Source organism: Mobula hypostoma, chromosome X1 (genome assembly GCF_963921235.1).
Source record: "Mobula hypostoma chromosome X1, sMobHyp1.1, whole genome shotgun sequence".
Classification (NCBI taxonomy): Eukaryota; Metazoa; Chordata; class Chondrichthyes; order Myliobatiformes; family Myliobatidae; genus Mobula; species Mobula hypostoma.
Window position 1 is genome coordinate 18,282,606 of NC_086128.1, and position 15,501 is coordinate 18,298,106.

General features: G+C 41.4%; 1 protein-coding gene across 1 annotated transcript in view; it reads right to left on the reverse strand.

Annotated features, from left to right (window-relative positions):
- The window catches only part of LOC134340380 (sodium channel protein type 8 subunit alpha-like), a 257,867-nt gene that overhangs the window by 134,920 nt on the left and 107,446 nt on the right, over positions 1-15,501 (reverse strand). Inside the window, exons 10-11 of the mRNA XM_063037560.1 lie at positions 9,118-9,259; positions 6,099-6,305 (exon numbers count right to left, since the gene is read on the reverse strand). Of these exons, the coding sequence (XP_062893630.1) occupies positions 6,099-6,305; positions 9,118-9,259 (349 nt within the window). The remainder of the gene's footprint in view (positions 1-6,098; positions 6,306-9,117; positions 9,260-15,501) is intronic.

The window sequence follows — 15,501 nt, forward strand, 5'->3', positions numbered from 1 at the left end:
AAAGATGCTGCCTGCAAGGAGCCTACTAAACCATCGTCCTAATGCAGACAAAATGACCACCTACATGAAATAGCCGAGCCCAGATGATAAACCTTCCCTCATGGATAAACCTTCACCTACACGGATCATAAGACATCAATGGAGGAGTGCCTGATTCAGTTACTGAAGTGGCTCGTGGCAACTGTCATCCTGATGTGCCTTGTGAAGACACAAGATTTATTTCTGCTGCATCTGATCGGCAAGACTTTCTTCATTTTCCCTGCACGCTGTCCTCAATGGCCATCACAACACAAGCTGCTGCTCCCTGGCTGCTAGGAACATGTGCCTTCAAGGAGTGGCGCTCTCCTCAACAAATTCTCAGAATGATAAAGAACGAAACATCTGAATGCACAATTCTGGCTATAAACAATCTGAATCCTTCTTCAGACTGGATTTTGGCCAATAACATGACTTTGTTTTGCAGGGGACCTGACTTAAACTTAAAAAAAAAAATGATTTTGGAACTTAAAGTGAGTGAGATTCAATTTCCAGTCATGAGTTTGCAATGGGATTGTGGCTTCAAGGACAAAGACTCATCCTTGATGTATGGAATGTAATGGTTTTTCAATTATCAAGACACAGGAAATGATATGCAAGTAAAACTAAGAGATAGAGCTGAAGGAGCAGAATCATTTAGCAGAGAAACAGGCCCTTTGGACCAATTCATCCACACTGACCAAGATTCCCATCTAAGCTCGTCCCATTGGCCCATATCCATCTAAACCTTTCCTAACTATGTACTTGTCCAAATACCTTTTAAATGTTTTTATTGTACCTGCCTTAACCTCTTCCTCTGGCAGTGCATTCTATATACTCACCACCCTCTGGGTGAAAAGGTTGCCCTTCAGGTTCCTATTAAATCTCTTCCCTCTCACCTTAAACTTATGATCTTCAGTTCTTGATTGCCCAATGCTTGGAAAAAAGACTGTATGAATTCACCCGATCTATGCCTCTCATAATTTTAGAGAGCTCAATAGGATCACCCCTCAAACTCCTACACTTTAATGAATCCCAACCTGCTCAACATCTCTCCTTAACTCATTCCCAAGTCCTAGAAAGATCCTTGGAAATCTCCTCTGCACTCCTTCCAACTTAATGGCATCTGATCGACACTGAATGCATTATTCCAAATCAGGTCTCACCAACATCTTGTACAACTACAACACAACATCCAAACTTCTACAAACAATGGTCTGATTAATGACCAAATACCTTCACCGCCCTGTATACCACTGAAGCCAGAAGCTGGGCTCAGATGGAGAGTGAGGTACAGAGGTTCTGAAGCTTGTTAGTTGGTACTGAGATTATTATGGTGTTGAGTGCTAATCTGTAATCAATAAACAACAGCCAGATGAGGGCATTGCTGTTCTATAGGTGGTCCGAGGCTGAGTGGAGAGCAAGTGAGACTGCATCCTATAGGCAAATTGCAGCAGGCCCAGCTCCTAATCTTTGGCAGGAGTTGATTCTGGCCACGACCAGCCTCCCAAAGCATTTCATCACAATAGATGTGCCCGTTCACCTCCTCTCTCACTTCCATTCAGGGTCCCAAACAGTCCTTCCAAGTGAGGCAAAACTTCACCCACGTATCTGTTGGGGCCATCTATCGTATCCAGTGCTCCCGATGTGGCCTCCTCTACATTGGTGAGACCGGTTGTAAATCGGGTGAATACCCTGGTGCCCAAACATTTTAATTCTGATTCCTATTCCAACGCATCAGTCCATGGCCTCCTCTTGAGCCAAGATGAGGCCACCCTCAGGGTAGAGGAGCAACACCTTATATTCTGTCTGGGCAGTCCCCAATCTGATGGCATGAATATCAATTTCTCCCAGTTAAAAAAGTCTCTCCCTTTCCCCTCTTCTTCTATTCCCCACTCTCACCTCTTGCCCTTTCTCACCTGCCTATCATGTCCCTCTGGGTCCCCTCTTCCTTTTCTTTCTCCCTCCTTTCTCCACTCTCCTAGGCCAAATTCTTTCCTCTCCAGTTCTTTACCTTTCCTACCCACCTGGTTTCACCTATTACCTTCTAGCTATCCTCCTTCCCCTCCACACGTCTTTTTAATTTTGGCATCTTCCCCCTTCCTTTCCAGTCCTGAAGAAGGGCCTCGGCATAAAACATTGACTGTTTACTCATTTCTATAGATGCTGCCTGAGCTGCCGAGTTCCTCCAGCATTTTGTGTGTTACGGTGTATGTGAATGAAACTGGGTAGTCTTCTTGGGCAATAGTATGACTGACATCTTTTTGAAGCAGGTGGGAACCTCTGACTGAAGCAGTGAGAGACGGAGTATGTCCTTGAACACTCCCACTAGGTGGATAGCACAGCTTTGCAGTGCCCTACCAGGTATACCATTGGGGCCTAATGCCTAGCAAGGGTTCACCCTCTCGAAAGATGTCCTGACTTCTGAATAAGTTCAGTAACAACACTTACAAATACCTTCTTGACAGATTTTCATTTTTGGTTTTGAGGGCAGTTGACTCAAATAACTTCTATTTTTGAGATGAATTAGAGTAAATAATGTTCAGTAAGTTGTCAAGGGCATCAAGTCTGAGGTGTAAGAAATTCTGTTCAAGAGACATTCATTAGTAAATAGTCTGGTTAATAAACAATTGCAGTGTAGGCAGCAAACTTGACCATATATAGCAACAGCGAATTATTTATTTATTGATTGATTGATTGAGATAGAGCACAGAGTTGGTTCATCTGGCCCTTTAAGCTGTGCTGCCCTGATTTAATCCTAGCCTAATGACCAATTAACCTACCAACCGGTACATCTTTGGTCTGTAGGAGGAAACTGAAGCACTGAGAGGAAACCCACACGGTCACGGGGAGAACGTACAAACTCCTTACAGGCAGCGGTGGGAATTGAACCCAGGTCTCCTGTACTGTAAAGCATGATGCTAACCACTATGCCTCTGTGCTGCCCCAAAGCATACTTGTGAGAAAAGTTTTTAAAATGTGCCTTAAAATACTTGAGGGATCTGCCTACAATTGAGGACGTGAGAAAGTCAAAGTCTGGTAATGCCTCTCACCGCCCTCTCCATCACCAGTCCCATCTCCTTTTCCCTCTCTCGCCTTATCTCCTTGTCTGCCCATCACCTGCCTCTGGTGCTCCTCTCCCCTTTCTTTCTTCCATGGCCTCCTATCCCCACCTACCAGACTTCCCCTTCTCCTGCCTTGTATCTCTTTCACCAATCAACTTCCCAGCTCTTTACTTCATCCCTCCCCCTCCCGGTTTCATCTATCATCTTGTGTTTCTCTCTCCTCTCCCCCGACCTTTTAAATCTACTCATCTTTTTTCCCCTCCAGACATGCCGAAGGGTCTCAGCCCGAAACATCGACTGTATTCCTTTCCTAGGTGCTGCCTGGCCTGCCGAGTTCCTCCAGCATTTTGTGGGTGTTACCTACAATTGAGCACTGGTTAAAGATGTTAGTATTGGTAAACCTTTAAAAGACATTGAGATCATCTTCGTCTAATTCATCAGATCTTCTATTGCCCCAAAATCATTGTCATTGTTCACCTGTTTCTCTGCCACAATGTTTCTTCCAGTGGGGTTCCAGACACAGTCTTTCACTGGATGTCAGCATGGCGGAGCGGAGGATAGAAGAGATCTTGGTGCAGTTTTCATCTGCACTTTCAGAACAGCTTAGATATCTGGTGAGGTACAGCACAAAAACCAGCCTCCCCTCCCCATTGCCTCAAAAAAGCAGACAGCATGATCAATTCCACATTCGCCCTTCAGCTCCTTCCATTGGGCAGAAGATGCAAATGCTTCGAAACACAGACCACCAGGCTCAAAGACAGCTTCTATCCAACTTATCAGACTCTTGAATGGAACTCTTGTAAGTGAAAGATGAACTTGAACTTACAATAGACCTCATTATAATACTTGCACCTTATTTACATTTATTATCTGAATGGTCCATGAACACTATTGATTTTTTCATCTTTTGCACCATTTATGCTTGTAACTTGGTAATTTTGGTCCCGCACTATACTACTGCCTTAAAACAACAAATTTCAAGGCATTTCAGTGATTGATAAGCCCGATTCTGATGTCTGAAGTGTGCTTTCTCCAACTATAACACTATATTCAGTATTCTGTTATTGCTTTTTTTCCTTTTACTATCTCAATGTACTTATGTTTTGAAGTGATCCAAGGTTGATTTGTAGGCTTTTCCACAGTATCCTGATATAAGTGACAATAAACTAATACCACCCAGATTTACTGACCATCAAAACTGTCATCATTATTGAATATCTGAAAATTCCTCCAGCATTCAACCATTCAATAACATTAGGAAATGGTTGAAAATATTGTCCAAAAGATAGTACATTATTGTAACTGGCAATGTTGAATCCTCAGTTCCACAAGTTGGCATTCTATACCACCCTGTCACTCAATTCCCAGGACCTATCCTCTCTGACATACTACCTTATAATTTCTGAAACCATCCCCCCCCCCAGTCAAAATATTGCTAATCTCCAGATGCCGCCATCGAGCTCATACAGTAGGCTATCCTAAACCTAGCCTCCAAGCAATGTATCGGCTTGCAAATTTGGGCTTCAGAAGTTCTGCGCAAATGTCTGAAAAGGGATATAGATAGGTTAAGTACAATGTAGGAAGACATCAGATTATAGATTTTGTTAGGCAACTGGAACAGCGAGTTTTCTTTAAATGATAAAACTTGTAAACTACAAAATGTTGACGAGACCAGTGAGAACTGGGTCACCAAGCATGAACTAATACAGACGTGCAGCAAACAACTAGGAAGGCAAATGGCGAGCTGGCCTTCTCTGCAAGGGGGTAGGAGTGAAAAAGTAAGGAAGCCATGCTGAGATTGTGGGGCATTTTAGCTAACCTCAGTTTTGGCCCTTGTGTGAGCAGCAGGATACACTTGACCTCAGAGTCAGTGCAGAAAAGATTCATTGGATTGATTCCTGGGGATCAAAGAGTAGTGCAGATGAGAATCATGGGAAAGGTTGGTGACTTGATTCAGAGATGGTTCGTTGGTTGGGAGAGCTTAAAAATGGGAATGCTCTGGGTTGAGGAGGATATTAGGATATTTTTCCTCCAACACCCCCCCCCCCCCCAAGGTTCATGAAGGGAAAAGTCATTGAATCTACTCAAGACTAAGGTAGTTTAGATTTTGGTCAATAAGGGAAATCTAGGATTATGGAGAAAAGGCAAGACCCTGTTGAAGAATCATATGACCTACACCTGCTCCTACTTACGGTCTTAAATTTCATTGTATGCACAGGAAAAAATACATTTAATCCTCCCTTATATCATTAAATGTCTAATTTGTCTGTCTTGAAGGCCAAGTGAGTGACCTCACACTTGACCAACAATGAAGGCCATCCACCACAATTTCATATATCCACTCACCATTTTGCTTTCCATTTTATTCAGCTTCAACAAATGGGGCAGCCAGGTTCATCATGACACAATTAACTCCCAGCATTCATTAAATACTTTACCAGAACATAATTTATAAAGTATCAACTTATTGCTTGTCTCAAGCTAGTTTCTAAAGAGATATTAGTTACCTACATTTCTTTGTCAAGTCTCAAAGAAAGTGTATCACACAGAGAAAGAGAATAAACTGCTCATCTCTCCACAGATGCCACTTGACCTGTTGAGTAATTCCAACATTCACAGTACTTAGTTTTTCTAATAACATGCTATAAATTGATGTAGATCAGTTTAGTTTTTCCAATAAACTAAATCCCAATGTGCATTCTTTTGAAATTCAGTGTGGGACCGATCTTACAATGATCTTGCACAAGACCAGATATCAATCTCCTCCATTTTGGTATGAAGTTATAAAGTTCTATCGTTAGTTGGCTTTTGACTGAAAACAAACACGAAAAGAAGCTCTTCCCACAATAAACCACTTCACTTAATTCTGTGCGAGAAATAACACAATTTAGACCAAGCAGAAATAATGCAATGGTAATGTTTTTACAGATACCAACCAGAGCAAAGCTTTACACTTAGTTTTGCCCAGAACTACTCAGTAATTATTTTATATCAAAACCAACCATTCAAGCCACTAACCAAAGCATCCTCTTGTTGTTTCTTCAACTGCTCCAGCATCTGTTTGAACTCCTGCTCTTTCTGCTCAGCTTCTTCCAGAGTAGCCTGGTTCTGTTCTTCATAGGCCATGGCTACCACAGCCAGAATCAGATTCACCAAGTAAAAGGAACCCACGAAGATGACAAGAACAAAAAAGATCATATACGTCTTCCCTGCTGCTCTTAATGTCTGCAAAAAATATAAAGTTTTAGTTATTTTTCAGGGATAATGTACACAACAAACACTGAAGTCAATGTACCAGTTATCCCTGTGTACATCCCAAATAGCAAAACATTTTTATTGCAATCTTATTGCAAATCAAATAAAATTTGAGTGAGCTTTATAGTCAGAAAATTATTTATTTTGCCAAAGCAATTATTTTACTTACATCAAAACCTCAGTTAAATTAGCAGCAAATCTGTTTTTGTTAGTGTTAATAAGTGAAGACTTTTGGCTCAAGACATTGGAAGAACTCTGTTGCTCTTCTCTGACTAGTGACACAGAACGCTCACAACCTCCCCTGAACAAACGGGGCCTTTGATTAACATGCTGAGCTGCAGAGTCACATCACTATGTGCTGGCTTGGTATTCTATTTGTGACATGCAAAGCACACTTAAGATTTTTAATTATAGATTCATATCGCAGATTAATATGAGCAGCCAGAAAATATTGTATTTCACAGTAATTTCTGATGGAGCTTCATCACTTTAAGTTGGAAGCACTAAACCACAAGATGTGTACCAAGTTCAATGGCTTAGTATCCAGGATCATGAACTTCTAGGTTCCCCAAGTTCAATATCACATATTTCTGGCATTAACTATACTGTATACCTGGTATCACAGTGGTAGAAATGTTTGAAAGTCCTGAATGCTTTTGATGTGACTTAAAACACAAAATTCATTGCTTGGATGAAGTGGGTGAACAATTCATTAAAAAGTGTATTTTTTTTTAAACCAATCTGTGGACTCCTTCAAAGATATTTGATGGAAAGTTATGGACCAACTTCAGGTTATGGGAAGTTGAGCTACAGAAGTTCCCAGATGTGCACCATAGTGTATTATAATGTGTTCATGGATGCTGCTTCTTGGATTTTGGCAGGACTGTCCACCACTGTGCCATACCCCAGGCCACCCGCTTGTTAACAATTGCAACCCCTTGGCCTTATGCACTACTGAAGTTTCCAATGTTGCCCCTCAAACAAAACCTTCCTTGGTATAGTACTATTTTAAAATGTGTGGGCAGCTACCATTCAGTTTCTGAGCATTAGACGATCAAGTGCACCATGCTCTTATTCGTTTGGGTCAGTGCAAGGACATTGAGCTTCTGGGTAAGGAGAACAAGCATCTTAATGAAGACTTCACAATTTTCCATTTATCTCTGGAAATTGCAGAACACACAAAATATTTCTCGATCTCAAACAATGGAAGAAATCAGCTCAAATGGTCTTTGCTTTGTCTACGTCTCTCAGAGGAAGGCTTTCTCTGGCACATTTTAAAGTTCTAAACACAGTCTGAATACATTAAAAGCAAATCTTCCTATATTGTTGAGACATTTTTTTGAACATTGGGAGAGGGACAGTCTTTCACTAAAATGGCAGCCCATTGCTTGCCAAAATTGGTGATGGAGATGCAGTATTCAGCATAATTTTTTAAAGCTTCTTATCCATTCTGAAGTTGTTTCCATTCATCCGCAGATTGCGAATGTTCCGATTTCCCCAGGTCTGTAGGAAGGCAGGCTCTGTTGACTGGCTCTGGGCCACTGCAGGAAAGCAGCAGCAGATTGGCTGGGTACTGCAGCAGCAGGTTGAGATCCAGGATTTCTGCCAGCAGCGGAACTGCTATTTTCATCACAGTTGGCCAATGGATGCAGCTCACAAGGAGCCAAGGACCAGAAATGAACAACACCGACGACAATTTTGACACACTTAATAAACAAAACATCTTATATTCATAGCTACAGGATTCACCTTCCCCATTCTGTGCAACCACTTGAACAGAGTTTTCACAGCTATAGGTTTTATAAACATCCTCTATTGATTCACCCAGCTGACCATTACTAATGAAAGAGCCCAGACACTATCTTGGCAAACTATTAAATCACAATGGACTTTACAACCAGGCTGTTTCTATTTTATCACCCGCCCCCCACCCCCAACAATCTCTCACACACTTCTCTACAGAGTGATTAAGAACGAGTGAGTGTTGGGTCATCTTGCCTTCACCCCTCATCAAGCAAAAAGAAACAATCATTTGCAACATCACAATCATAAACAAGCAAAATTAAATTCATTAACTCCAGCAAGAAAATCTCCCAACATCTATTTTCTGCTGAAGAAGCTGCGAGTTTAAACTTTGCCCAAATATGAAACAAAATACAACAAAGATTTATTTTAATTCAAAGAATGCAACTCACATGTGTAAACAAGAGTGAATAATTTGAGGTATAAGTGCTTAAAAGAAAGCAGATCTCCTACTTGTGACTTCAAGTGCTTAAAATGTCATGTGCACATCATTCTGATTCACCTCAACAACTCATTCTCCAAAAAGTCAATTAACAAAGCACAATCTGCTCTTTATAAATTCATACTGATTGCATCTATTTAGTTCTGCACTTTTAAATTTCATCAAATGTTATATTGTGAGCTGAATGTTTATTCAGAATTGAGAGGGCAGTAACCAATCTACATATTTTAAGATTTATCCCCTTTCTTGAACAGTACTGTACCATCTGTTGCCTTCCAGTTCCTTGGCAAATATCCTGTTTCCAAAGATACACAGAGTATTGTAGGTTTGTCCTGCTGGCTCCTCACTTGGAAAGTCAACAGACCCAAGCCCAACTTTTCACTTAAACTTTTGCTCAAAACTATTTCTTTTGGAATAATCATTGTCAATAAAAACATTGTTTTTTTTTAAACATTCAGATTGTCTACCAAATTCAAATGGATACATTGGTTTAAAAAATGTAATATTTAAAAAAAAATACAACATCTCCTTACTTACCAACTGGTACAAATTTTCCCAGTAGTCTTGGGTCATGAGTCGAAACAAGGCCAGAAAAGCCCAGCCGAATGTATCGAAGCTGGTGTACCCATAGTTAGGATTTCTTCCTGCCTTCATGCACATGTATCCTTCAGGACATTGACTAGAAGAAAGAAATCAGGCAAGTATGATACTCATTTCTAACAACAGAACTTTGTGCAAGTTTACATTTTGTATTAATACAAATATACATTTTTTAAAATCAAAGGTAAACCTAAAATTTCCAAAGATAGAGATAAAACATCACTGACTTCAACAAATCATGGGGCAACACTTCTTCCCCATTTCCTCTGTTATATCATATTCTATCACTTTAATAGAGAACAGTATAATTATTTCAGGATCACTTCCAATACAATTACTAAATCAGCTACTTGGAATTGCAGAGCAGGGAATTGCCCAATTTATTCCCCCACCCCGCTCTCCTTTCTTCACCATAGAGTCATACAGCAGGAAAACGAGCACGTTGGCCCAACTTGTCCATGCCAACAAAAATATCTAAGATAACCTCATTCGCATGTGTTTGACCCACATCCCTCTAACCTTTCCTATACATGTACTTGTCAACAGGGGTCATCGACTAATTCTTGCAGCTTGATCCATGTACCCATCACCATCTGTGTGGAAAGAAAATTCCCCTCAGATCCCCTTTAAATGTTTCCCCTCTCTCCTTAAACCTATGCCATCTAGTTTTAGACTCATCTCTTGGGACAAACACTGTGACTATCCACCTTATCTATGCCGCTCATGATTTTTATAAACCTCTAGAAGATCAGCTAGCAGCCTCCTACACTCCGGGGAAAACAGGCCCAGCCTATCCAGTCTCTCCTTATATCTCAAGTCTTCCAGTCCCAGAAACATCCTAGTGCATATTTTCTATAACTTCTTAGGCATCCTTCCTACAAGAGGACTACCAGAACTGCACACTATATTGCAAGTGCAGGATCACCACTATTTTGTACAATTTCAACATGGCATCCAATCTTTGCACTCAGCGCCACAGCCAATCATACTGTATGTCTTCTTCACCACCCTGTTTACCTATGTTGCCATTTTCATGGAACTACAGTATGTACTTATTACCTCATGTCTCTCTTCTACAACATTCCCCGGGGCCCTGCCACCCGCTGTGTTTAACTTCCCAAAATCCATCACTTCAAAGTTGTTTGAGCTAACTTCCACCTGCCATTCCTTTGTCCACTTTCCAGTTGATTCTGATCCTATTGTAATCTTGGACAACTTTATCTACCACACCATCAATCTCAGTGTCATTTGCAAACTGGATCATCCTGTTACCTGCATTTTCATTCAAGTCATCAATATAAATACGATAAACAACAGCGGACTCAGCACTGATCCCTGCAGCACCCTGCTGGTCATTGGCCTGCAATCTGAGAAACAACCCTCCATGACTAATCTTTGATTCTACCAGCAAGACAATTTTTTTAAATCCAGTTGGCTAACTCACCCTGGATTCTGTGTGTACCAGATTTAGTGGAAAAGGTGACTTGTGCAGACTTCGGAATACTGAAGATAGTAAATCCAGACAAGATTAATGGTTTGCTTTTTACTTTGTTAAACACAACTCACATAATAAATCTTTCTCTCAGAATAAAGCAGGTTGCTCTAAATTCATACACACAAAATGTTGGAGGAACTCAGCAGGCCAGGCAGCACCTTTGGAAAAGAGAAACCAGTCAATATTTCAGGCCGAGACCCTTCTTCAGAATTTTCCAGTCCTGATGAAGGGTCTCGGACTGAAACATCGACTGTTTACTCTTTTCCATAGATGCTGCCTGGCCTGCTGAGCTCCTTCAGCATCTTGTGTGTATTAGTTAGATTTCCAGCATCAGTAGATTTTTTTCTTGTTGATCTAAATTCATCTTGCTCAATATACTGATGCAAACTCAGTGGAGGAAATTGTTAGAAGGGGTATTTAATACTCCCTAGTATTAAGCAACTGAGTGGGAATCTGGTAGATGATGGATATGTACCAGATATATAACTAACGAGAAGATGCAAGTCATGGGTTTTTTGCTCCAGAGAATACAAAGCAAATGTAATCTGGATACACTTTCCCCCAGTGAAGAATGCTTGACACCTGCTTAGCACCAGAATTCTTTGGAACGTAACAAATGAATGATAATCAAAATATATAAAGTTAACATTCAAACCGCTGATAGTGTTCAGCATCAACAAGATGGTCCCTGTTGCTGCAAAACTTGGAACTTTCATTGCAAAACACCACCATGGAACATTTCATACTCTGCCACCCTCACACAGAAATAGCATTACTTAAAATTACTGGCTGCGTAAATCACAACACAATGCAAGGAGAGTGTGAAAGTACATTTTAAAGTGTCAGAACAGGCGAGTGAAGGAAAATTAATTTGTGAATTAATTTGCCTGGTATAGACCAGCAACAGCACCTTTCTTGGTCAGTTGCCAAGCCTTGCGTTATTTATTGACAGTGGGTTGGCTGGGAATGGGATAAACCGCAGGAATACCCTCAGGTCCATAATATGGTTTCTGTTGTGGAAAAGATATCAGCCAGCATTTCCTACGCTTCAACTAAACATTTGTGTCATAGCACATTCACTCTCTTTCTCATTTATAGTTTGGAAATGTGCAGGCTTTGCACTGATAATCTTTTAATATTTGATTAAGTTAACAAAATGCTCAACATATAAAAGAATCTGACCTCCACTGACAACCAGATTCCAGCCTGAACCGTATTATCTTTCCAATCAAAGAGCCGAAACCAAACCACAATCCAATCTCATTCTGGGAGCCAGATCCATTTGCCAGAAACAGCTGAGTGCAATTAATATTAAGCAGCTTAAAAATTAAAAATAGTGGATAAGTCTTTTCCTATAGTTATGAGGGCAATGCACTCGCAGCCCACTTTGGAAGTTCAAAAGATATTTCACCCTCCGTTTCTGGTTAACCTATTCAATGACTAAATGGTTTTGCTTTATCGACAGTCTTAAAATGTTCACCCTGTTTCAAATAATCTAAGGCAACTTACAATAAAGTACTCTGAAAGCCAAAGGTCATTGAATAGGTATAAACCACATACATTGCACATATTTTCCTGGACTGACAAAGATTGAGGCTCCAAGTTCCACACAACTATTATCATCCAACAATCTCAGCAGAATTCGAAGCATTTCACACTATGTCCTTTGCTCGTCATTTAATGGGACACCAGGAGTCTTGAGCAGGCAACTCAAAAGGTGTGTAAGATCTCAGAAGGACTGTCTGGCGCATCACTTTAGCCACGGAAATACTCACAACGGGCACTTTCGTTGTGTCACTGCTAAGCAGCACTCTTTTAGAAAACATAGAAAATAGGTGCAGGAGTAGGCCATTCGGCCCTTCGAGCCTGCACCGCCATTCAGTACGATCATGGCTGATCCTCCAACTCAGAACCCTGTACCAGCCTTCTCTCCATACCCCCTGATCCCCGTAGCCACAAGGGCCATATCTAACTCCCTCTTAAATATAGCCAATGAACTGGCCTCAACTGTTTCCTGTTGCAGAGAATTCCATAGATTCACCACTCTCTGTGTGAAGAAGTTTTTCCTCATCTCGGTCCTAAAAGGCTTCCCCTTTATCCTCAAACTGTGACCCCTCGTTCTGGACTTCCCCAACATCGGGAACAATCTTCCTACATCTAGCCTGTCCAATCCCTTCAGAATTTTATACGTTTCAATAAGATCCCCCCTCAATCTTCTAAATCCCAGAGAGTATAAGCCTAGTCGATCCAGTCTTTCATCATATGAAAGTCCTGCCATCCCAGGAATCAATCTGGTGAACCTTCTTTGTACTCCCTCTATGGCAAGAATGTCTTTCCTCAGGTTAGAGGACCAAAACTGCACACAATACTCCAGGTGTGGTCTCATCAAGGCCTTGTACAACTGCAGTAGTACCTCCCTGCTCCTGTACTCAAATCCTCTTGCTATGAATGCCAGCATACCATTCGCCTTTTTCACCGCCTGCTGTACCTGCATGCCCACTTTCAATGACTGGTGTATAATGACACCCAGGTCTCGTTGCACCTCCCCTTTTACTGAAAGCTTGAGAAATTATTAGGAAGTTCAAATGTTTTCCAAAACAAGTCATACATATACAGTTTAAAAAAAAAGGTATTCTTAAACCTGGGGAAGTCAGGAAATATCTGGGTGCACATAGCAATCTCATTGGTGCACCAATAATAGCTGAGAATGGGTCAGCAAGATACAGTTGACTACTTCAGGACATAGAGAATAATGAGGCCGCAAAATTGTCTGACATTGAAAATAGTCCCTCCGAACACTAATTAATCTGGATGGTATTATTTGGAAAACTGGGAATAGCTTTTTCTTTCCATCTTCCCAAAACCAAGGCTGGCTTATGGTTCCTGAAAACTGCAAATTCTAGCTTCCATGATTAAGGAATAATTGACCATTACAAGCACTGACAGAGGGGGTTAGGGATCTTAACAGAAGAGATAATAGGCACTTCTGTACTTAATGTTCCTAGAGTGTCTTCAGATTCATGTGACCAGGATATTTACTGCCTCAGGATATTTTACTTCAAAGCCATCACCAGAGACGTGAAGTACCCTGCAGGTCAACCTTTAAGCTACACTCGTGGCTGGACTGCTCCCTTCATGGAGGCCAAGGTGACAATGATTTACGTGTATCACCAGATCAGCCTAGATAGCATTAGCAGCTCATCTCCAATTGCTGCCAGTGAAGCATCAGAGAACTTGTCCAGGCTTCCTACTCACCAAGCAATGATGTAATATCAATTCAGCCAGGAGAGTGGCATCTTGGCACTGACGCCAACTGAGAATCACACAGCAGATACAGAATGGCGAGACAACAAAATGGAGACAAGAGACTGCAGACGGAGCAAAAAAAAACACAAACTGCTTGACGAACTCAGAGGAGGCAAAGTGACCCAAAATGTTGGCCATCTCTTTGCTTCCACGGATACCGCCTGACCTGCTGAGCTCCTCCAGCGGTGTTTCCTTTCCCATTTTGCTACATGAGAGTCCCGTGCGCGGTTGCTTTCTGGCTGCTCCATATCCCGAATCAGCTCAACATCCCACAAGAAGCTCTTGGTCATGATGTTCTGGTGCCACACCCATTGTACAAGAAGTCTGAGATGGCTGGCCTCCGGCCACGTCGAGGGCACTGCCTGCGAAGCCATTTCAAGAAGTGAACTGGTTGGTGCTCTCGTAAGAGGCGACAGCGTCACTCCAGGCCACAGCTCAGGGTATTGGGTAGATAATAGCGGAGGAGACAGCTGGCATACAGACTGTTCCACCAACTATACCCAAACAGAGTCCAAATCAGAGGAGATAATCCCTGCCTTGTATTCGGTGTTCTGCACAGTCTGAGTAGCACTGTACTCACAACAACAAGGCGGGGGCTGGGGGGGGGGGGAAGAAGTGCAGGAGCACCTCATTGATCCTACAGCGAGACAAATTTCCCCCAGTCCATTTCGCTGCTCCTGTAGGAGAACTGTCTCCTTCTGCATGACACCTTTCTGCTAACATATGGAGAGTAAAATCTGCTCTATTTCCCTCCCCTTGCACAACTATACTATTTTGCTGACTTCGAGGCATCCGGGGAACAAGAGGAAGCTATTCAGCTCCTTGAGCTTGTTCTGCCACTGAAGACTGAGTGATTCCATATCATAATTCCAGTTATGCAACTTGCATCCATCCCCATATTCATGCATAACAAAAGTCAAGGTCGATATTGAACTTGATTTAAAGCCAGCTTCAGCAGCAAATTTCTCTGCCCTTTGTGTGTGGTGATTTCTGACAGCACCACTGAACAGTCAGGCTCCAATTTTAAGTCTATAGCCCCTTTTTGTTCAGGATGCCCCTAAAGTTTTGTATTTATCTTCCGTATTAAGATATTTAACAGAGGAATGCATCGTTGATCTATCCAACTTGCACTCAGAACTTGAGCCCATTAGTCGATATTATTGGATTAGAGTGTAGAATTGTTATTTTTCTTCTACTTTTCTTGTAAGTTAACTTTCCTATGCTTTCTTGTACTTCTATATAATCACCTATATTCATGTTCAGTGAATTTTCTAGTAATTACGGTATAGTTGCTTCCGGGTTTTTCTAGAAGCTTCTTAGTTTTCTGCTGCAGTTGATAGGCCACTTGAATCTGGCTATTTTTTGGTTAGTTGTTACCACTGGAATTTTTGTCATCATTAGTGCGAGTACAAGACAGCCAGAACTAATTTTTCCTTTTTTTCTTTTCTTTGTTCATTCTTGCAACAATTTATAAAATTGCTTAGAAATAAGTTTTATTCCTCATTCGTCTTCAGAATAAC